At 42.1% G+C, this 23,993-nt stretch overlaps 1 protein-coding gene across 3 annotated transcripts in view; it reads left to right on the top strand.

Annotated features, from left to right (window-relative positions):
* CADM1 (cell adhesion molecule 1) overlaps positions 1–23,993 on the top strand; it is a 322,495-nt gene that overhangs the window by 239,817 nt on the left and 58,685 nt on the right. For all 3 annotated transcript variants that reach the window (XM_035008994.1, XM_035008993.1, XM_035008992.1), the window contains exons 2-3: positions 18,220–18,366; positions 19,917–20,069. In XM_035008994.1, coding sequence (XP_034864885.1) covers positions 18,220–18,366; positions 19,917–20,069 — 300 coding nt within the window. The remainder of the gene's footprint in view (positions 1–18,219; positions 18,367–19,916; positions 20,070–23,993) is intronic.

Below are 23,993 nucleotides of genomic sequence, written 5' to 3'. Positions count from 1 at the left end.
TTCCTATTAAGAGATGAATGGAGGAGAAAAAAGTATAAGGGAACCTAACATACCTCCTTGGGTTCACTGAGCCCTTGCCTCCAAAGAACACACATAGCTTCCTGATCTTGGGTAGCATGTTATAACAAAAGTTGAGTGGTGGCCTCTCAGCCTCCTGTCCCCAGTGTCCATGACGAGCAACGCTCACTGGGGCTGGTCCTGGACCCAGGCCTAGTGCTGAGCACCCCCATCTTACAGGGTCCACCTCCTAAACAGATAGTTGAGATCCACAGCCAGGTTGGGGAGTAGCAAGGAAACAAAGCTGGTGACACGGTGCATCTCCGAGTTCTCTCTTTGACCGGTTTGCAGGCCTTTCATTGAGGCTTGTTTACCATGCTTTTCTTGTGGTTTGTGACAGATAAGAACTATATTGATTCCTAGCATCTGCTGGCAGTAACCTTTGAAAGGGCAGGCAATGCATCACCACGGAATTGTATCTATCAATATCGGAGTAATAGAAAGACAGGGATGACGTGTAATCACAGCCCTGCTGGCAGATCACAAGTCGGAGCTGATTCGCTGCTAGTGATGGGCAGTAGAAAGGGGACACGGATTAACATTCGGATAAAGCTGGGGGAGGGGGAACACGTCGATGGAAAGGATGAGATTTGGCCACGAGGAAAGTTCAAATGGGAATGGTCATCCTCCCAGAGAGCCGGAGAAGTTCAGTGTCTTACCCACATTTATAGAGCTTGTAAGCGGTAGCGCCTCTCCCCGGGCCTCAGTTTCTCTACCTGTAAAATAGACCTGGGTGAAGGATTCAGCAAGATTATGTGTACCAGTTCTCAAAATGTGGTCCCTGGAGCAGTAGCAGTAGCAGCATCTGGGTGGGAACTTACAAGAAATGCAAATTCTCGGGCCCCCACCCCAGGCCTCCCAAATTAGAAACCCTGGGGTGGGACCCGGCAAGCAAGCCCTCTGGGTGATGCGGATGCACGCCAAACAAAGTTGAGCAGATGTGTGCAAAACAGCCACCGCTGTGCCTGGCACAGAGCTAGGGTTTAGAGAAACAGCATTTCGTTGGTGTCTGTATTAGTCGTAGTATTTAGTCCTACCACATATGCTAACAATTTTGTTTATAAACTCTGCCACCCTCGTAGTTTTTCTTCTTATTACTCATAGGTAAATTCGTGGTCAAAAGAAACCTCTTTCTGACAGATGAGTATTTGTGACCTGTAAGCAATGTCCTAGAACTGGGTATATAATTCCTGCACTCGTGATTTCTAAGTCTGGAGGGTACTGGCATTCTAAAGGTTAACGTTCCCGTGTGTGCTTTGGACATATTAGTGCTTTTGACATGTCGGGAAGCTTCCAGCCTGGACAGCGAATAGCGCTACAATTTAATAACATAAATGGAGTCTGTCTGATTCTGCAAAGAAACGGCCTTCCTTGGGGCCCAGAATATATAGTCCCTTCTGCAGTTACACTCACAGTATTTTTAATCATTTCATGTTTTTATTATATCCCAAGTACAAGGTGCTACAAAGAGTCCCCGGTGCCGGCAGTCACTCAGAAATTGACAAATCTAAAAAGTGAATAGAACGGCAAGTAGCCCATTAGGGGTTTTCTTTTTTTCTTTTTCTTTATTTAAAAAAACTTTCTAAAAAAGAAAAACTACCTTATAACGTGGAGAGGGGTTGATTTTGTCATCTTATACATGAAAAGTAGTAGTAATAAAGTTGCCCGATTGTTGGTCTTTTCTCTGCAGAAATTATGGCTATGCACAACCGTGGGGGTTTAACTGTGTTTCCATGAAGTACGTAATTCACACTCTAAATGTGACAAGCATGACTGCCCATAAACCTAACGACATTTTTAAGAGCCCCAAATTCAGAACATTATTCTCTCGGAAACTGCACTTTAGTAACCCAGCAGAAAGCCGTTCGGAGATCTGCTTCCCTTGCAGTAAAGGCATCTGGGCGCGCCAGTGGGGAAAATGCTGAAAGCTTTCATACAAGAACAAATTTGTTAGAGGAATGAAGTGCGAACCAGTTGCAACTGCCATATGTTAAGGAATCGGAAGAACAGAAGCTAGGACATGGCAAGGACCACTGCGCCATTCCCCCTCCTCCCACCCCCGGCCCCCCTCCCCCAAATATATATATATAAAGGTTTGCTAGGAAATGAACACACGGGTTGAAATTCTGGGTATATAAAGTTTCAGAGTGATAGGAAACAACTCCCCCAAACTGAAGTTCTTACTCTTAGGTGAACCCAGCCCTGCTTCGCTCCTGTGAGTAGCTGCTCAGGCTGCGGTTAGCCTGGTCCGGGCGGCAGGGCACATTCATGCCCCCGAAAACAAGGCCTCCAGTCCAGGCTGATGTGTGAATATTCATTAAGAGGCCATGGAGAAGTGAAACTCTTTCCCTCTTCCCCTGAGCATTCTACGAGGCTCTTTCTCTGCCCGCTTCTTTCTGCCTCCAGCTCCAGACTCTTAGTATTTCTCTTAAACTTCTGTTTGTGTCATTACCCGTATTTTGCAGCAAATTTTATCTACCAGACGCAGAGTGAAAATGCCTGCCGTAATGGGAAGTAGAGCTCTTATTTATTTATTTTTTCGTCCCTTCACATCATATAGTTGAATTTCATCACTTTCGTAGCAAACCTCAGCAGCCTCTTTGTGGTTTTCATTTTGGACCACTTGCTTTATTTCCCTATTTGTCATTTTGTCTCCACCAGCTCAACACGCACAAGCACAAAACATACACTACCAGTAAAATCAGAGAAGCAAAAATTCAGCAGGTCCCGCGCGGGAACCCACAAACCCACTGGGTGGGACATGCCAGCTAGAATAGTTTTTGCAGGGCGCCTGGGTGGCTCAGTTGGTTAAGCGACTGCCTTCGGCGCAGGTCATGATCCTGGAGTCCCGGGATCGAGTCCCGCATCGGGCTCCCTGCTCGGCGGGGAGTCTGCTTCTCCCTCTGACCCTCCCCCCTCTCATGTGCTCTCTCTCATTCTCTCTCTGTCAAATAAATAAATAAAATCTTAAAAAAATAAAAATAAAAAAAAAAGAATAGTTTTTGCAGTGGAATGCAGAAGAATCTATTGGCTTTGGTTGCAGTCTGCTAGCTGCTTTGGGGAGAGGATTTTTCATTTGCATACTCGTTGCTCTATGACACTTGAGGAGGAATGCTAGATTCTAGTTCTCGTTGACTTGGAGAATGATCCACATCAATTTATCTTCATGCGGACTTGAATTTTTTAAAACCCATTTTTAAATGAGAAATTGCTGAAGCCATGTGTTCTCCCTGGAGACGGGCCTCACTTGGTGGTGATTCGTGGCCTTCTTTATCCCATGATTCATGACCTTCTTTATCCCATGACTAAACCTCATGACTTTATCCCGGTTTCCTTGAAACAGGTTGTCTAGGGACACACCCTGTTATAAGATCTTCCTTGGGTAAGCCAGCAGTCTCATGTACTCGATATCAGGGAGCAATTAGAGTTGCTGGACTCCAGGCCAGAGCTCCTCAGACTGTGCCTATGAATGACCTGAGTCTCTTGTTAAAATGCGGATTCTCACCCAGTAAGTCTGGTATGACTTTGAGATCCTGCATTTTTAATAACATCCCAGGGATTTTCAAAACCGCCGGTGTGCCACGCTGAATAGCAAGGCTCTAGTGGGGCCGGGAGTGGGGGATGCACAGGTTTCCTCATTATATTTTTTGGCACCAGTGAGTGCTACGAAAACCCATCTCATCGGTCAGCAGCAGAAGTGATGAGAAGGAGGTGTGTACCCTTTGCCTTCTAACTCCTTTATAAAGGTAGCTCTGTGCTGGTCTTTCCTTAGGCGACCACTGAATGTTAACTGGAGTTTAGTGGAGGTGACAGCCCCCTTTGCAGAATTGAAAACCTACTGATGCCAAAACCCATGTACCTAACCTCAAATATTCTCGACCCCTCACTCATTCCTCCAACCTGGGCTCTGCTGTCCTCTCCCTACCCCCTTACTGGTTCTTATCAGCTATGAGTACTCTGGCAGAAGTCTCTTAACTGATCTTGGCTCCAGCCCTTGCCCTACCTCCACTCTACCCTCCCTTGCCACATAGATGTTATCTTTCAAAACATAGGTGTGATCATGTCACCTCCTGGATTAAAATCACTTAATAGCTCCCTATTAACTACAAGATAAAGTGCAAATTCCCTAGCCTGGCATACCATGTCCTTCAATATCTCGACCCAATGACCATTCCAGAAAGCATCCCTTCCTCTCACTTTTCAGAGCACACTATACCCTTCCCTTTGTTCTAAACATGCCATGAGCCTTCTTTCAAATTTCTCCTCTTACCCGCTCTTGGACCTGTCCCCCCACTCCAAAGGAGTGGTTCCTCCCTCCTCCAGGCTCCCACAGCACGTTAGAATTCTTGTGCCTTGCCACATCATGTGGTCAGTGTGCGTACACGTATCTGTCTCCCTCAACAACAGGAACTTATGGAAGCCGGGCTCTTTTCCCCGTCAAGCACTGTAGATATAATACTAGGGCCTGTTTCTTTCCAAGAGTCTTGTGAAAAATGCCTGAACCACGGAAAAGAGAATTGTTGGCTTCAGAATGAAAGGTACAGTTGGAATTATCATTTCAAAAGCAAAAATCTAGAAATCACTTGAAATTTTTAATTCAAAATTATATTTAATGTGGGACGTGGGTACAACTTAATATATTTTGATGAGAGTGCTGAGGGCCTATGTAAGTCTTAAAACAGCCCTTCCTTGGTACCTTTGTCCAAGAGCTTTCACTGGACACTCCGTAAGCTGACACTATGTTATGCTTTGGGTATACAACGGGGAGGAAGGAGAGTGAAGAGGGAGAGCAGGTGAGGGGCACACAACCACTGTGCCAGGTCTCACACAGCATGAATATGCTGATTGTCCCATCTGGCCCTCAAAATAAAATAGTGAGAGAGGCACTTTTTATGCCCATTTTACATGTGAGAAACCTAAGATTTAGAGAACTAAAGGAACTTTTCCAGGGTCTAGCTAATAACTGGCAGCACCAGCATTTGAACCCAGATCAAAATCAAAGGAAGAAAACCATCCTATAAATGAGGAATCATAGAACTATTCCGTGTAGTGGGTGCTGAGACCAGGCAAGGCACCACGAGCCAGAAGCCTAGAAATCTGGGGACGGAGGCATCAGGGTTTCACAGAGAAAGCTAATGACTTGGAGCTGGATCCTATAGGATGAGTAGGGATTCCTCCATGGACAGTTTCCCTGCCTTTTTTTTTTTTTTTTTTTTTTGAAGATTTTTATTTATTTATTCATGAGAGACAGAGAGAGAGAGAGGCAGAGGGAGAAGCAGGCTCCCAAGGAGCAGGGAGCCCGATGTGGGACTCGATCCCAGGACCCTGGGATCATGACCTGAGCCGAAGGCAGACGCTTAACCATCTAAGCCACCCAGGCGCCCTCCCTGCCTTTATAAATAGAATAGTAATGGGTAATTTTGATCAAATAATAATAATAATAATAATAATAATATAAGAAATTAATGTCAATAACTAGTGTCAGTCACCAAGTTTTTTATTGATTCGCTTCCCACACTCAAAGGTCTATTTTTACCTCAGAATGTCTATTAGCATCAAAGTGTAATTGTCGAACTAAACCAAATATCATTCATTTTGTCTATGCACTTTTCTTTCCTCCAGTGTCACATGAAGGGGGAGAAAATCACACCCCCTCATGCATGGTAGCACACCACTTAGTCGAAGGTTAGGTTTCTAGAGATCCCAAACATCCCGGACACACCCGGGAACTCATTAATAAGCAGGAAAGGTTTCAACACCAGAAGCTTTCGCAAAGCTCTTGCACTTAATAATAAAGGAAAGAATTATCTGCAAAAAGTGACAGCCAGCACTGGAGGGAAAGAACAGAGGACACACACAAGCCTCACCGGCTGAGACTCCTTAAGAGAAAGGCCTGATACTCCTACATATTCCATTAATTCATGCGATCTTCTCCATATAGAAGCATAGGACAAAGAAAATGGGGAAGTCACCAAGCTCTGTGGAAATTGCTTTTGTTTCATTTCGCTTGGAACTAAGTATGGCGCTCCAGTTAAATGGGGGAAACCCGAATACAACGCACGTTTTTCACGCTGTAAACTGAACCTAATTTCAGATGTCCAGTCCTCTGCCTACGGCCTCTGCGGTACACCTTCTACTTTTCTTACCCATGACGGCTTTAGTTTGCAATTTAGCATACGTGATGAAGATGTTTTTAATTTATTCTGTGCTTTTTAAAAAGTTAGCCTCAAAATGAGAAGAATAATAGCTAAGGCTCTGAAATGGGAAAAATTCCAGCAGATTATGGACGATCAGAAGAAGATCCTGGTTGTCTAGACAGAGGCTGCATGGAGATAGTGATGATGCTAATGAGGAAGTTGGTGGAGGAGAAGATTATATTGTTTGTTTAGCATTTTCGGAGCTTAAAAAAAAGTACTGGTACACACATTTCTTCAATTGATTCTCATAATAACCCCGCACAAAGCTACCATTTATCCTTTTTAAAATATAAAAACAGACTCAGAGTTTGCCCAATTACACCACCAGTAAGCTCAGAACTGCTGTTCTCCAAGTCCAGTGGTCTCATTTCTCCTCAGATGTCCCCTCACAAGGGAAGGACAAGGCACGTGTCCTTATCACTTGCCTCTAATTTCAATGATTAATCAGCAGCCCACACTCAGATGATACTAATCAAGTTATTTTTTATAATGGCGCCAATTTAGATAGATAGAGTGCATATCTGACTCACACAGGCTTTGCATGGGGCACTCAACAGTCATGAAAAATAGAATCCGGAAATCTTTTGGCCGCTCTCCATATGCAATCCCTTCATTAAACTCGGTCCTATAAGTAGCTTGCTTACTCGTATGCCTCTTCCAGACTCAGCTGGGACCAGCAGCTCAAGAGCCCAGAGGTTAAAAAGGCCCACCACTTGCTTTATGACTGACAAATGATAGAGGGAATAACTCACCAATAAGGGCCTTAGTCACGGGCCCCGATTTTCCAGCTAAGAAATTGTCATTTCATATGATAGTCCAAAGCTACTTGGCTTCCTGGTAGGAGATGTGAGTAAGTTGAATGTTGCAGCATTATTCAGCACGATGATTATCATGGATTTACAGCTGTTTCTTGCACAAACCATATTGCACATACTCGGAGTACTCTCTAGAATGAGAATCTGAAACCTCGATCCCTCCCGTTCCCTCGTTTTCTGTTTCTGTAGTAATGTCAGTTGAAGCTGACATTCACTCTGAGTCCATATCTGATGTGTTCCAACTGATATCCTCACTTGCTTGTCCTGTCGGCTCTAAGCTTTAAATTTGGAAGGTTTTCAGTGGCTCTTGTTGGCAAGAGAAATGAACGATGAGACAGAGAGAGAGACTCGTTGTTACAGCCAAATTTCAGTCACTTAGGTTGTCAATACTAATGAATGCCCTTGAAGCAGAAACTGTAAATGCCTAAGTTGCAGTGGGCTGCCTTTGAGTTGGGATCATTCAGCAGAACACACATCTTCCCTCTAAATACTGAAGGGCCAGTGTTTGGATTCTGGTTAGAGAGCTCCTTTTTCCAGGGTCACATATTGGAACTCGTGGATTGCTGGTAGGCTTGACGTTCCTTATGTGCTCAGAGTATGACTTTAGCTTGATTCCTAAAGCATATAAATGAGATACAGTAGATCCTTCCAGTACTTCCTCTCTGTGCTTTGGCATCATAAAGCCTCATTAATATCGTGTGATTGTTAATAGCACCAGACCTAGAGTTAAATAGGCATAGGTTCAGGTATTGGTTCCAGCCACTTAATTAACTTCCCTATATCTGTTTCCTCATCTGTATAATGCGGGCGGTACTAAAATGATGAACCCCCCAGGATTGTTGAGGGTTAAATGAGATAATGTAAAAAAGCATAGCGCCTGGCACATAGAAAACATTTAAAAAATATATTAGCTATTGTTATCATGCCGATGATTAAAATAATACCCCCTCCAGGAATAATGGGAGTTTTCCGGATATTAAAAAAAATTTTTTTTAAATAGTAATGAACACTTTGGAGAAGAAATAATTTGTTTCTCTTGCCTCCGGACTGGGAGAAAAGCAGTCTCTTCCCTCTTCTTCCCTGAGTGTAGTGATTATTGTTACATGTTATAACCTTGTGATTTTAAATATCTTATACTTATTGTTAGTCTTTTGACATCCTGGGGGCAAATGTGAAGGGGAAAAAAAGAAGAATCAGCTTTTAGTGAGTTCAAGGGAAAAGTGACCTCAGTTTAATCATGGTACGTCTTATCAAAGGGAAAATGATATTAAATTAGGTACTTAAAATCCGAGTATAACAAATAAGGAAATACAAGGGCCCTTCCCATTGAGACTTGAGATTGGGGTTCTGAGGAAATTCAGTTTAAAGAACTTTAAAGAGGAGCACTTAGTAACAGCAACTATTGTAAACAATCTGCATCTCTAATCAGCTTACAACTTAGGGGCATTGACAAGTGTCACTTATGGAAAAAGATCCACAGTGGATGCTATCCCCATAGCCTTGAAATCCCAGATTTTTCATTTGGTTAGAAAAAAAGGCAACATTATATTTTCTTACAGGGTGATAGCTCACCGGAGGCCCGCTGCAATGTATAATATTACAAATGGTTTGGCTGCTAATAGGTCTTCTGGGGTGAGAGAGAAGTCCAAGTTGCCTTCAGTCTTTTTAATATTTGTGTCTTCCTTTGTGGTTTCCAAATATATCAGGCTGTATTTTGAGTTTTAATCATGTAAATCTTTAGTTATGAATAGCATGTGGTTTGGGAGAAGTGGGTAGCTCTCTTTGTGAATTAAAATCGTCGATTCCCGTTACCCCAGGCCTGAGCTGACTTGGGGACACAGGAGCGCTATGTTTGTTGGAGGGTATGTGAGCCTGTGGTTTGTCAGCTTCCAGCTTCTGTCTACAGGATTCCTCCCTCTTAGAATGTGACTTTCTTCCCCAATAGCCCGTGTGCACAGATAGGGGAATTTTACATGGCTGGTTCTCAGTCTACAAAGTCATCATTTGATACATCCCCGGGAATATAATCTCATATTATCAGTTCATTTGCAAAGTGGTTGATGCGCAAGATCAACCGTTGGCCTAAAGCACACTTCGTCCAAGAGAAACAATCTATTTTGAAATGCTGGAATACCACCCAGCCTTGAATTGCTACTGGAGCCGCTCAGTCTAAAACTGTTCTTTTGTTCTTCTTTTGCCATAAACAAGCATCACAGAATCAGATCCATTGAGAAGAATCTACTTGCTTTGCCAACACAATTAGTTTTGTAAGAAGCCTGTCTTCAGATTGTTCTCCAAAGTCCAAGTTGGATAACGGTGGTGGGTTTTTTTTATGAATATATTTTTAAGAGAGATATATATATATATATTTTATATTTTAAGAGCCCCTAAGCAGATTTAGCAGGCTTAGTAGGACTTCTCGGCAAGGTGATTTGAATGCCATCCTACCAGCAAATATAAGTGACTTTTCTACTTTGGGGGCTCTCACAAAACCTGTCCACCGGAGGGAGTTTTTCTTCAAGGTTAAGCTCTCCTCCCTCCAAAAAAAGATGCCATCTTTTTGATCAACGAAAAGCCACAAAAACTGTCCAGCCATGAAAAGGAGTTAATGGAGAAAAAAAAGTCTAGTATTTTAACCTTTCCATGTGAAGAGCCAAAGTATTCTGTGACTGTTATTATCTCATATAGTTTATTTGTAGATTTATTTCTTTTATAGCCCCGCACTTTCTTGATAAGTGAAATTGAGTGGAAAAGCTGGTTCATCTTTAATGGATGGGTATCACTCCTGATAAACATTCTCATGAAGGGGATTACACCTCTACATTTTATGGGATCCGGCAGCTTGGACCTTAAGCATCACAATGGCTTGGCCCCTTTAGTGCTGAGGGCTCTGATTAAAAAGTCCTATTGAGCTCTGTCTTTTAAAAGCAAAGCAGCTCCTGCGATGGTTACAATTGAAATAGCACAGCAACAAAAGCTGTAACTACTTTCTTTTGTCCTGGTCTTCCTTGCGGAGAGTTTTCACACTTCTAATCAATGTTTCCTTTCACAAAAGGGATTCTCATCCTATATGTAAATACCAGTTGGACTGTGCTTGACCTCAGTTCTTCAGCCCTAATGTTGAAAACCAGTAGACACAAAGTTAAAAACAGCTTGATGGTTATTAGTCTTTTGAGTTAAGACTTTGGTCACCTTTGGTTTGGCATGGTATAGCTCTCTTAGAAGAGAAAAGCAGAAACAGCTCTTCTTGCAAATGAAGTAGTGCAAGATTAAAGGATTTCATGGGGACAAGAGAAACTTCACATAATTCTTTACAGTAACGTTTGTCCTATTTTAAAACCTGACTGCTTTCCAGTTTCCAGGTTGATGGTGGAAATATCAAAAATCTGTTCACTAGGTAGATTTTGTTGGCTTTAGATCCATCGAAAACTAGGCTTGGAGCTGTGGAAGGTAAAATCTGGTGGTGCTGTTTTATACTATCCCTTCCGAAAGGAGCTTCAAGATATAAAGGATTTGCAAGACCTGTGATTTGCAGAACCGGACCTTTGTATAACTTGGTGGGGTTGATGTTCAGTTAGACCCTGAGCCGAATGCGTTGTGGCCAAACACCGCCATAAGCATCAATATTCTTGGCTGGCCCCCTTCATGGGCATTTTGGAGTTAAAGGTGAAATTCCATCTTTAACCCCCTTGTGGTTGTCTGAGCAGTGACTGATGAACTAGATGTGATTCCCTGCAGACCTTTCAAAGGGTGGATGAAGGATGGAATTTCAGCCTTTTTTTTTTTAAACCAGGCCTTTTTGCTTAATACAGCTTTTAAAATTAATGTCCTTTTTTGAATGCCAAGAAAACAATGGGAGTTTCTCAGAGTGTATGCAGACTGACACAATAGGCCTTAATTGGTGTCAAGGAGATGTTAGGATGAATGGGGAAATGCCCCTTTAGCTGATAAGACTGAAAAGTGGAGCCTTGTTATAAGCTGTCATCTCAACGTGTATTTAAACTATAGCAAAACTGAAACATATTTGCCATATAGATCATAATGACTCCAAAGGAGCCATTATGCTCTCTTATGTAATTACATAATCAAAGCATGCATAGTAATCAGCTTTTGGAATTCAATGCTAATCAAACATACCTATAGTATGTGTTTAAGCTAAAATAGAGAACGTTAATTTGCCATTAGTCAACTAAACAAGAATGTGTATACAGAATATTCATGAATAGCTTAATGTTGTGTCAGATGATACTTTTTGTTTTGTATTCAGGGGAAATCAACAATTTTAATTGACAAAAAAACCAGCACTGAGGAAGATTACTCTTTAACTTGCCGTTCAAAAATTTGCCTCACCTTTTACTGATTATAAAAGGAGATTAGATTAAGTTCAGTATTTTTTTTTCCTTCCACAAGCTCAAGTGACACAACAGTAATTATGTTACAGGAGATTCTTAATGAGATCCTGACCATCTCCATGCCATAGGATACAGTGTTCTAAATAATACATGTAAAGCAAAGCTTGAAAACAAAACAAAACAAAACAAAAAACCTCGAGCATATATTGCTTTTGTAATTAGAAACAAATCAGTAAATGTTATTCAGCAATAGCCAAGAATAGAAATACCTTGGTGGCCCATTGGGAGGTGTGGCCTCTACTTTCGGCTGGGCCTCATGCTCGCCATGTGACTTCAGCTATTTCTCCTCCCTGAGCCCTAGTATCTTCATCTACCAAAATGAGAGCATTGCTCCCGAGGTTCCTTTCAGTTCTGTTGACCTTTGATTTCATAAGGGTTCTGTGAAAAATAAAGTGACACAAAGGAAGTGTTTTGGTCGATGTCACATAGTCTTGCCCACTTGGTTATTTGTGGAGTCAGTTTAGTTTATTTTAACTCCAAACTTTATGAGCTACGGGGTTCGCTTTGGTAATCATTTGGACCCCTGAGTAGACAGTCCTTGGAACATTTGACTTAACTGTTTGGGATAGCAAAACATGGATGGGGATCAAAAAGGTTAAGAAAAGCTTTGTAAACAGCAGACAGATTGAATGCTTTTGATTTTAAATAAATACTCAAGTATTCACAAAAGGTTGAAGTATCGCCTCTCTTTGAAATAAAGAATTATATTTATGTTGAAGTGGTCTCGCCCTTAACCTTAATGCATTCTGATGGGCTCATCTTTTTGGACACTGGTTCTCACCGTCTCTTGTCTGGACTTTGGATGACTAAAAACGTTACCATACTATTTAAATGGGACTAAACTCTTTCATCAAAAGCCTTCGTGGCTTGAACTTCAAATAATTTATTTTCAAATTACTTTTACTGTAATTCTTATTAATTCAAATAGGTTTCTGATTTGATATAAAACTATAAATGCAAGGAACAGTTTAATGAATTGAAAGATAGGATTGAGTCTTTTAAAGGAAATGTACAAAATATGCTGACAATAATTGCTTAGATAGAAATCAAATCTTAATGGCTTTGTTAATGATTTGTAGTGAACACTGTGTTTACGTTGACTTGGGGGAACATACGCAGCTAGATTTTTCCCTCTGGATTTCAACAGAATCTTAATTTTTTTTCATTTCCTGAACTGTACTCATTTCTAGTGCTAGTTCTCAGAAATGTTAGCAGGAATTGTGGGATCTCTCTTGGTGATGGTTTTAATCGGGTCGGGGGTAAGGGTGGTTCCTTCAAGTTGGGCACATACCGAACGTGGTTATAAAAATGGGGATCCCACAGAAAGGAGAAAGGGGGCAAAGCCATTTGCAACTTTAAGACACAGAGGGCTCACAGACCAATAGAAAATAAGATTTTCAAAAACAAGTGTTTTTGACTTCTTGGAAAGTCTAAACTTAGATATCTGTTGGAGGGGAAGAATTAATAATCCCGAGCCTTTAATTAGTGCAAAATTTCAAGAACTATGGTGGCTCTTTGGAGTTCATGACTTTGTTGATCATTGGCAGGGTTTGTTCATTCTTGGGGGGTTTTGTTGTTGTTCTTGTTTTTGTTTTGTTTTGTTTTTGCAACCTATATTTTTGGTTTGACTTTTGCCTATTTAGGTAGCCTGACTGTGCCAATTTCATGTTAGGTGCAGTCTTCCGTATAGCAGAGGGGAGGGGAAGGGGGGCAAAAAAGGTTTCCTTAATATGATTTTGCTACTGAAGGAGTAGGTCAGGGGACTCTATTTGCTCTTTCTCTGGGCAAACCGTCTTCCCAGTGAAGAGTCATCTGTGTTCCTCGGTGTCAGTAAGAGTTTACATAGTTGCCATAGTATAAACCAAATTCTGTTCTAACTGACTTGCCCTTTTATTGTAGACTTGACTGGAGAGACTGCCCCCGGTGTAAATGAAGTGCTTTCTTTATTAGCAGCCGGGCAGTGGGGGCGGGCTCCCTGTGCCAGCAAATGCTCGGGGATCGAAGGCATTCTCCAGGGGCAAAGGGTGCCGAGTGCCTAGAGAAAGAAGCCGTAGTCAACAAGGTGCTTTACAGTCAGGACAGTTTCTCTCTCATCTTCAAGTGCGTAATTGTGTTCTGGATAAATTATGGAAATTAAAAAAAAAAAATCAGAAGTTGCTCATAGGGAAATAACCCTCTTTAAAAGCAAGTTAATTCTCCAAGGCAGAGCCAATAGAAACCTTGGCAGCAGATCCTGAGGTTGGCTGGGTATGGGCCAGAGAAAGCTGACAGAACTGGGTTCAAACACCGGCCCCGGCACTTAGCTGAATTACATTAGGCAACTTACTCGAACTGCTTTGGGTCTCCCGTTCTTAACCTTTAAAGTTGGGGGTATTGTTAACTCCAGGAGTTAGAGAGGGAAACGTGTGCAAGGTACCCAGCATCGTGCCTGGTACTGGAGAAATGTTTGCCCCCTTCCCCTCTTCTTCTGGCCTCTGGCCCTAAGATCGGCCCCATCACCCCCTTTGGGCGGCCATACTGTGGAGGAGGTAGATGGCAGTCGATGCTACGGTTGGGGGTAATGCCCCTGAAGTAGTCTGCAACCCCAGGAGGTTTCAGGAAAGAATCCCGGAGTTAAGCCAATTGAAGACTGAACGAATAGGGGGCTGATGAGCCCGTGGCACCCCCACCCCCACTCCAGCCCTAACCAACTCGGCTCAAATGGTCTTTACTAATCACCGAAGTATTTTTTTTTTTTCTTTTCTTAGACAATATGCTTTCTGTGTCTTGTAATAAATGTCCTAGCAACTTCTAGTTTACTGCGGGATACTTGCTGGCCTCTCCAGAGCCAGAGTTGTATTTTTAGAAATTGGGGGGCAAATGGGGGGAAGTTCTAGGGAATACAGTTGCTGATATAAATAAAAACCCAGTTTGATGTTGTCTCTTAAACCTCACCCATGTACACCAATTAGCAGTCAAAAATGTCTATACATGTCAGACATTGTTCCGCCCTTAAAATAAATTACCTTGCTGTTAACAGCCCTATTTAATGGCTGTGGTATATTGAACCTACTTGATTTCTTTTGCCCAGAACATGTGCTATTTCTGCCTTGACAGTGTATCTGCTAATTGAGTTTTAGAAAATCAGGAAGGTTCTTTAAGCGGATTATTTAAGAAAGGTACCTACGTTGCCTGTTTGTACCCTTCTGCTACACTTCAAGTTGTGTTCTGTAACAACCTAATTGTCGTGATATCTATTTCAAGGGGAAATTTATCAAGTCACAGTGCACCCTTCTGTTTGGAAGAAATATTTGAGGGTGTGAGCAGAAATTATTTTTACATAAAGGCTTCAGGCAGTTAAGAGTACTGACATACAAATCGTATTTTCATCACTGTCATTCACATTCGGCGCCTCAAATAAATAGGTCATTATTATTCCATTGCAGCATCCTATGGTGCCTCGAAGTATGGAGCTCTGTTTAATATAACTGCTGTCCAGCTGACCCGTGTAATTTATTGGTGATTTTTACAGTGACATTCTTGGGCCACCAGCATCAGCCAAGGCACTTTGATCTCTTTTAGCAAAATACTTCATTATCGCTTGTGATCTTTTAGCATTAGTGTTATAACCATGTTAACATAGCTAGGAACTGTCATTTTCTGAGACATCGGATTTGAGGTTGGCTTTAGCAATTTCAAAAAATAATGCGGTAATGATGATGATACCACCGTGGATTTGCAGAGCACACGAGGGCAAAAATGTCAAGACGGTAAAAATTTTACCTGAATGACTTCATAATAGCACACTAAAGTGATTCGGTCTTATGTTACCTAATTGTAAGTAATAATTAAGAAGGTGTAGGGTGCCTGGGTGGCTCAGTTGGTTAAGCAACTGCCTTCGGCTCAGGTCATGATCCTGGAGTCCCGGGATCGAGTCCCGCATCGGGCTCCCTGCTCAGCGAGGAGCCTGCTTCTCCCTCTGACCCTCCCCCCTCTCATGTGCTCTCCCTCATTCTCGCTCTCTCAAATGAATAAATAAATCTTTAAAAAAAAAAAAGGTGTAGACTTTTTAACAGACAAAACCCCTCTGATTCTGTTTTATTACCTTAATTGCACAAAACACAGAATCACGGTCACCTCCTCTTTGTCCCCATCTCCAGTGCTAACGTCTGATAGCCTTAATGTGGCTACGGATGCTATTCAGGAAGAATATACCAGCATTCCGAGGAAGGACTAACACTAAAAGATTTAGTTAGTCCCACAGAGAGTATCTTATTAGGGTCCAGTTGAATTGCAACTGGCTTGAAGTTCCAGGACCCCCAAGATGGTGATTAGGATCTGTAAGGCGTGGTTGATGTTGAAGGGATTGAGGCCCAGCCCCGGTGGCCTTTCCATGGGTTCCTTTTGGACATGGAAGATTCTTATTTACGATGGTAGCAGACTTCTTTAGGTGGAGGAACTCTCCGCCCGCAACCCAGTTGGACCCCATTTGGTATTCTAATCGCCTCGGGGCAAGTCCCGTGACTTCCTACCGATACAACATTGGAATTGTGCGGTTTAATTTTTCCTTAATTTTCTTACTAGATTGGGTTACCCTGAGGAAATAAGGGTATCGTCCTTTCTGTACATACTTTTGCCAGGGCCAGTAAAAAACTACCTTGAAAAGCTTGCTTGATTGGCAAGAATTCCCCTTTCCTTGTTCTTTTCTCAAATCTGGGAATATACTGCTCCCTCCATCTGGCTTCTGAATTCTGTGTTTGTCACAGAAATCTATGGAGGGAATAATAAGCATTCCTTCGTGGGTTGTTGTTGTTTTTTTTTTTTTTTTGATCACTTTTTCTCTTTGTTATTATTCCACAACACTGTTCAGCCCACTCGGCCTTCACTGCTGGATCAAGCTAGGGAAAATTCACCCTTTCGCTCACTACAAGCCCGGTGGGCCTCACACCTGGGTTAATTCCCTGTGTCGGAGATCTCAAGGTTGGGTTTTACTTTGGTTGGCTCCTTCAAGCACCAAGACTTTTTGTTTGTCTGTGGCTCTAATGATTTTGTCCTTATCCCCTAGTTCCCTCCTTTCTAATCCTCTATCAGAGGCTGGTCTCTTTCTGGGTGGATTTGGCTTAAAGCCATCTCAGACACCCTTGTCACACACTTCCTCACCGTGCCCTGCCAAAAAAGGATCCTTCAGCAGAAATATGCTAGCAGGTGGAAATCCTCCGTTTGCTCTAATTGCATCTCTATTTATGCGCACGCTCTCTCACTCTCTGTCTTGCAATAGTGTTTATCTTTGATCTTTGTTTCTAAATGTGACAAAGTTGGGTTTTGGGCTTTTCTTTTTTGTTTGTTTTGGTGGGGGGAGTGAACGAACCACCTGATCTATAATTACCTAGAAAGCTTGGGAAGAGGGAGCGTGAGCCTTCATTCTTGTATCCACACTAAACACGTGGGGTTGCCTGATTAACGTTGGGATTTGACAACTAGAGAGAGGATGGTGATGGTGATGATGATGGCAGCCACCATTTGTTCAGTTTTATAAGAAGCTAGACACAGTGCTAAATGCTTTATATTTATTACCTTCCTCAGTCCTTCCGACAGCTCTCTGAGAGGGCTTTGAATTACTGTCCCCACTTTGCAGATGAGAAACTGGTTCAGGGGCTTTAAGTACTTTACTTGAGGTCATACAGCCAAAAAGCAATCTTCCTCTTCCCCTTCCTGATCGACCATTATACCCATTGCCCATTCTACACTTTTTATTCCATACGTGAAGATTAGATACCAGTTTTCACTCATGTGGCGGCTTCTGAAAGGCCAGGACAGTGCCCCGTATTTCTATATCCTCTGCTGTGCGGGGTACAGAGTAGGACATTCAACAATTACTTCATCTTCTGCTGATGAATTGAACTCTCCCCTTCTCCTACCTGCGCTGTGGATCATATGGGTCATTTGTGAGGGCCCTGACTGCTGTCACTGATCACAGAAGCAACAAACGAGAGCAGGTCCAGAGATGAGCCTTCGATCAGTGGATCTGAACGCCTTGACTTTGTGCCGAGTTCTGAAAGAGAATGTCTACATGGCTATGTGGGGGTGATCCACAGAAGGGGCATGGTTCGGGACCGCCTGGGGCTTTGGGTCAGTCGTGAAGGCATGAGTTTCTGAGAGCAGAGTAACCGACTGAACTATAAGCCTTCCCAGGATGTTACCGGGATTCCTGAGCATCCTAGTTGGGTAGGTCCTCACTCCTACCCGGTAAACAGTGGAACGGCCTATACCTTGGGAATGACGACATCCGCTAACAAGATGAGATTATTTCCTGAGCCCTCCTCCCTACTTCTATTAAGTGGCCTCTTGAGTTTTCTGTGAGGCAACCAAATAGCTTAGCTCAAGGGCATGTGAGCTGAGGTGGAGTATATGCTTCTCCCCTACTCCATTCGTGAGAGCTGCAGCTTCTTAGAAAAGTCAGCTCTCTGACCTTTCCATACCTTTCCAGCGCACTCCTCAACTGGTATAAGAAACCGGGGGCTGGGACATGGGCATCACAACTTTTGAGAGCATGTTGATCCCAGGCTTAGTCACATTTTGCCCCTGGGTCTCTCTGGGATTAACGGACTCACTTTGTGGACTGCGGAGGAAGATGGGAGCCACCCCAGTATCGCCCTTGGTGCCCATTTTGGAATACGTTTCTTGTCTCTCGTTCTAACTGAGCCATTAACCAAATTTTAATTGATGGAAATTCATTTCTCCTTTTTTTTTTTCTTTAAGGCGATGGACAGAATTTGTTTACGAAAGACGTGACAGTGATCGAGGGAGAAGTCGCAACCATCAGCTGCCAAGTCAATAAGAGTGACGACTCTGTGATTCAGCTGCTGAATCCCAACAGGCAGACTATTTATTTCAGAGACTTCAGGCGTAAGTTTCTATCTCTGTAGCATTAGGTTGCAACTTTTTTTTTCCTACATGTTGTCTCGATAAAGAGATTACCAAGGCCTCCTTTTCTAAATTTAATGTTAGATGCTTAAAGTTTAGTCAGTTCTTCAGAGGGAAGAAGAGACATGCAATCATAATCTTTCTACTTAATAGAAACCTTGAATGGTCCCTTTTAAAAGTAAAGCAGTCTTACTTTGTAATAGGAATTGATTGTAGTAATTTAAGGTGAATTGCAATTGAGTCCCAAATACTTAGCTGACACAAACAACTCAAATAGGGTAAGGCAAGGAAAATATAGTATTCTGAAGGGTAATCTGTTTGGTTTGAAGATGGAAGTTTCCAAGGCAATGTGTGCCTATAAAGACAAAGCCAAAATCTCCTATCACCATAATCTCTGGTAGAGAGAGGTTACCATGTGCTGAAGTCTTACCAAATGTAATATCCCAAAAAGGAATCGTTGGAACTTAATTGTACATCCCAGAAATGGTTCAAATGGATGTCAGAGCTTTAACCAGAGCAGGAATCAGGTCTTTCAAAAGATCGCTCTTTGGGAGCATGGGTGCCTAATCAAAGCAGATGTCCCTCCACATCTGCTTGTCCCTCTTCTCCCCAACGCCCCAGAACATTCATGAACTGTGGAAAGAGTTGATAAAACTAAGGAACATCTCAGAGCACGAAGGAAGGTAAAAGAAGAGGAGCCAGCCATTCTTAGAGTATATTTTTGTCATTATAAATGAATCTTAACCTTTGCCAAAATTGACACAAGGACTTTAAAAGTGAATATTTGAAATTAATAAAAAGCCCACATACATGATTTTTGTGGTGACTCTGATTTCCTGCTTTATCCTCATCCGTTTCCCGTTGTGAAGTCGAATGCAATTAGGAAACTGCAGGCGGGGTCTGAGGCTTTGGGAGGCCCTGGGTCGTGGACTCTGGGCAGCTCCACCTCCGACGGTACCAAATACAAAGGTGCATCCAAGTTAAATTGTTTTGCTATGAAGTTTTTTTTTAATTACTTCCATTTTGTTTTTGAAATTACTGATAATGATTTTTTTTATCTTCATAATTTGGAACTGCCTTTTTTTTTTTTTTTTTTTTTTTATAAGGCCTCAGATTTTTAGAGACAACTCAAAAGCCTGTATAGGTCCTACTCCCTCAACTTCCAGTGCCCACAGCCTGCGCTTTCCTTCTGTTTTCATTTTACTGAACTCTGGTGGGAAATCTGGAACAGTTTACCAATAAGGGCTGGAAACTGACAGCAAGGAGCGCACACGCGTGCATACACCCACAAGCCCTCACGTGTGTTGCTTTCCTTTCAGACAAGGCTATTTGTCTACATGCAGTTATTGCAGAAGCCCAAAATAGTAATTCAAGAAGTATGAAGAAGTACCCAACAGGTGCACGAAGACTTACTCGATTTTTCTTCTCTGTAGCGGCTTTTCGAGTCCCCTAACATTCTCCTCCCCTCGGTAAGGAAAATGGACTGTGTAGTGTCTTCCTCCTAACAACTACCTCTGTGTTTTGTTTCACAGCTTTGAAGGACAGCAGGTTTCAGTTGCTGAATTTTTCTAGCAGTGAACTCAAAGTGTCGCTGACAAATGTCTCAATTTCGGATGAAGGGAGATACTTTTGCCAGCTCTACACTGACCCCCCACAAGAAAGTTATACCACAATCACAGTGCTGGGTAAGAAACGCGTGGGGGTGTGTCCTGGGAAGCGGAGTGGGGGGCCCTTACTGCCGGCTGGCTTCCAGCAGCAAGGAAGAGGTTAATGGTAAATTTTGCTGTTCAAACCTGTTTTAGGAAGAATCACTGCCCATCTTGCTGACTTTTAAAAATAGCCTATTTTACCAAACACTCTAAGGAATGGCAGTCAGCAGTCTTTATAGATCCCACCTGCTCTTGGGTTTCAACCCTCAAGCTTCAGAGCAAAGATCAAGAGAATTTAGAGCCCTCAAATGAATCACTCACCACATGAAATGTCATTGCTTCTAAACGACCCGGATTTTTTTTTCCTTCTGTGCAGGAGAGGAGGAGGTGGGTTACCACATCTGTACCCCATGACAGAGCTCGCTTGTAAAATCCGCTTAATGATTTTTCCTTCTGAGTTACATCTCATTTAATATTGTTGATCTTATCTTTGGCTTTACTCACCGCCTTGTGTATTGCTTATACTCTAGACGATGCTATAAAAATCATACCCCATGAACACACACTTTGCCACAAATTGCAACCATTGGACATAAAAGAATTAAGAGCTTCTAGGGGCGAGGAGGCCGATAATAAGCAAGGACTGTTGACAGGCTGCTAAGGGCACTTCAAGGGAGCTGAATGTCTTACGATCACCAGATTGTGATTTTCAGGAAAATCCCAGTAGCTAAGTTTCCGTATTTAGATTTTGATCGAGTCAGCAGATACTCCTGTGCTGAAGGTGGTCTGAATTAGTCACCTTTTAGACAAATGTGTACACCAGTACATAACAGCAGCTGATTTGGATTTTTGAAAGCGAGTTTTCAAGGACATACACTGTAGAATGAGGCAAGTTCTCTGATTTACACCTTCAGAAAGACGATGAATCAAAGTCTATTTGAGGCGGCAGAGTGCAGCTTTTTGGTGTAATGATACGAAGATTAAGGAAGAAAGATAAATATGAAGGACGTTTCTGTTTGGTGTGTGTGAACACATATGTATTTATGGATGTACATACTGGACTGCTGCCTCATTACTGTTTAAACACAGCTGTAAAAGGGAAAATATTTTTTCATTCATTAAACTAAAACATGTCCCTACTGCTTCCATACATGTTCTTGATGAGAGCAATACTGATTTTAGGAAGTCCTAGTCCATGTCAGGTCATGCAATTTCTAACGTGGTCTGTGTTGGACGGTAGATGACTTTCAGATGTACATGTCTGCTTTAATTTTAGCATTAATCCCTATTAGGCCTGCAGAAATAATCAGCGCGAAAGGTTTTGCTGGGATGACTTAATTTGGTATTTTGCAGGTGTGCGTTGAGGTGTTCTGTCCATGTTGTTGTTGAGAAGTATTTGAAAACACTGTGCAGCCAGTGAGTTACTCGAATACACAGACTTCAAGCCGACCATCTGCCCACTGACCCGTCATTGGTTATGGCCTTTCCATAAGAGTAACAGCAATGGAATGGAATATTATAGCTTTCAGAGTATTTTTCTACCTGTACTTTTTAAGTATGACTATCTTCCACGGGAGGAAATGATAAGAAGAGAGATGAGCCATGCTGCCCGGGTTACAAAGCACATGGTGCAAATCTAGAATCTTACACCTTGAAACAGACCGTACTGTTCTGTCTCACAACCTTTGTGTCTTTTAGCCTGGGTTGTTTTCAGTAAAATCCCAAATGTGCCTGAAGGTGCACCTCTTTTGTTTTTGGGAGTAGGTCTGGCCACAGGCAAGCACTGAATGCCTGTCAGTTTCCGGAATCTGGGACATTTGTTCGCAGACCCACTGGATTGGGCCAGTTTGACTGAATATATTCAGTGCTTGGGAGTCAACATGACAGCACTAGACTTTTGAGAGGCATTTATGCCTGTAATCCTGTTGGAGGTCTGATAATTCTAGAAGTAATAGGTTCCTGCTTGTCTTGTATAGAAGCATTAACTTAAACATACTTGAAAGTAATACCAGTAGATGCTCTTTCTGCAGATAGTATGTATTCATTTAATATTCTTTCCATTGAATTGACTCTAGGATTCTTTGACGGAGTGAAATTGTTGTCATCAGTGTTTGAGTCTTTCATATTCCAAAATCTGACAATTTCCACTGATACTCATATATTCAAACCTTTTTCCTAAGGTTTAGAATTTTCAGGTATTCTAGTGAATGAAGAGTGATCTATTAGCATCTTCGTTTCTATCTATGGTTCTCTAAAAAGGATTCCATATATACTTACACAGCTGTCAAACTTCCTTCATAGGTTGAAGATGCTCATTTTAGTGCATGTGTCTATTAGCTGTTTGAAGCATTCAGCAAAAATTTCAGCATAATTACAAGACGTAGAGATGGTTATTTGTTAGTTACTAATACGTGTATTATCTGATCCATGTAAAAACTGAAAATTCACCGATGATATTTTGCATGCATTTGGGTGCCTGTTAGGATATCCATTCACTCCCTCCACTTGTGTGAGTTGGTTCCTTTCTCTAGATCATAGTGTAGAACTCTCTTTATACCAGTATTCGTGGAAACAGCGGAACGAGAAAGAGAATACACCGCTTTAAGATAAATATAGTTACTGATAATAGCAGCTAATATTATTACAGTCCTGTCCTTCTAAGATTAGTGTTCACTCCTAAGATTCCAGAAACAGGAGAACCTAATTATTTCAAAGGGTTTTGGAGTGAGATTTCACATACTGATCAGCTTTAAGACTCCTCTTTTGTTGTAATTAACGTGTGACTCATCTTGATATTGCTGATTTTTTTTTTAATGTTGTAGGCGTAATGTTTATAATGAGCACTCTTATAGATTTGAGGTTAGCTAAGAAGAACCTTGACATTTCTTTGCTATTTTCTAGTATTTCTCCCTGTGATTTCCATTCAGGTTTTCATCTGTATGCACCTCCTTACATACATCTTTGGTTATTTTCATTAATGGCGGCAGGCAGTTTTTACTAAATGTGTCTGTTTAGTAGAGCACGTTTAAATGCATTCTCTGGTTAGTAGCAGTTTTAATTCATTTTTCCCGCAAATGGATTTTTATACTTTACTAATCACTTTTGTATTAGACATTGTGGAGTTGAAGGGAAAACAGGGTACAATTAATAGACCAAAATAAACTTTAACTTTTTCTTGTCCGACCCCATTTTTTTCTTTTTAGAAAGACTTAAATCACCTTGTTTATATTTTCCAAAGCTTTCTTGCCCTTAAAAAAAAAAATCAGAGAAGTCACCTTTATAATATCAATAAACCATTGTGACCCACGTGATCAGATTTGATTTTAGGTTTGCAAACCACACAGCTCCCGCTACCCTTGACTGTTTCTTCTCATCTTAGTAAAGTCAGAAATCCTGGCCACACTCTTGAGAACACTGTGGACTTGGAATAAAATCACTCAGCTCTTTCTCAGGATGCTCTTCTTAATGACAAATAAGTCCTTTATTTTCTGGTCCCGTTTTCCACGACGTGGCGAGTTGTCCACGTGTTTACTTTAGCTACGAAGTTAGATGATATCAGCTGTTCGGGAAGATGACCCGAGGACCTAGCATGGGTACTGGCGTCCCCCTGAAGGGTTACGGGACTTGATGGTGTATGTGTTGCAGGAGAGGAAGAAGCAGCATGGGCGATGCCAAGCAGTAGGTAATCCGTAACAAAGAGGGTCTCTTTGCTGCTGATCAGGCTCTGAGCCTCCAAACAAAATCTAAGAGGCATTGGTAGCTGTTCCTCTGGCCTCGTTTATACATGCGCTTTTCCATCTCCTTCCTTTGAACCGGCAGACATGATTGGTAATGCAGACTCTCGTCTCCGTGACCGCCTCCATCTCCCAGAGAGGAATACCCTGGAAGAGGAAGAGCTAGTGGCGGTCAGGGGGAGCCTGTGATGAGGAGAGCTAAGCTGTCTTCAGGCCATGAGTAAGG

Source organism: Mirounga leonina, unplaced genomic scaffold (assembly GCF_011800145.1).
Source record: "Mirounga leonina isolate KUSES-001 unplaced genomic scaffold, KU_Mleo_1.0 Mir_153, whole genome shotgun sequence".
NCBI lineage: Eukaryota > Metazoa > Chordata > Mammalia > Carnivora > Phocidae > Mirounga > Mirounga leonina.
The sequence above is the reverse complement of the archived record's forward strand: the minus strand, read 5'-3'. Positions and strand labels throughout refer to the sequence as shown.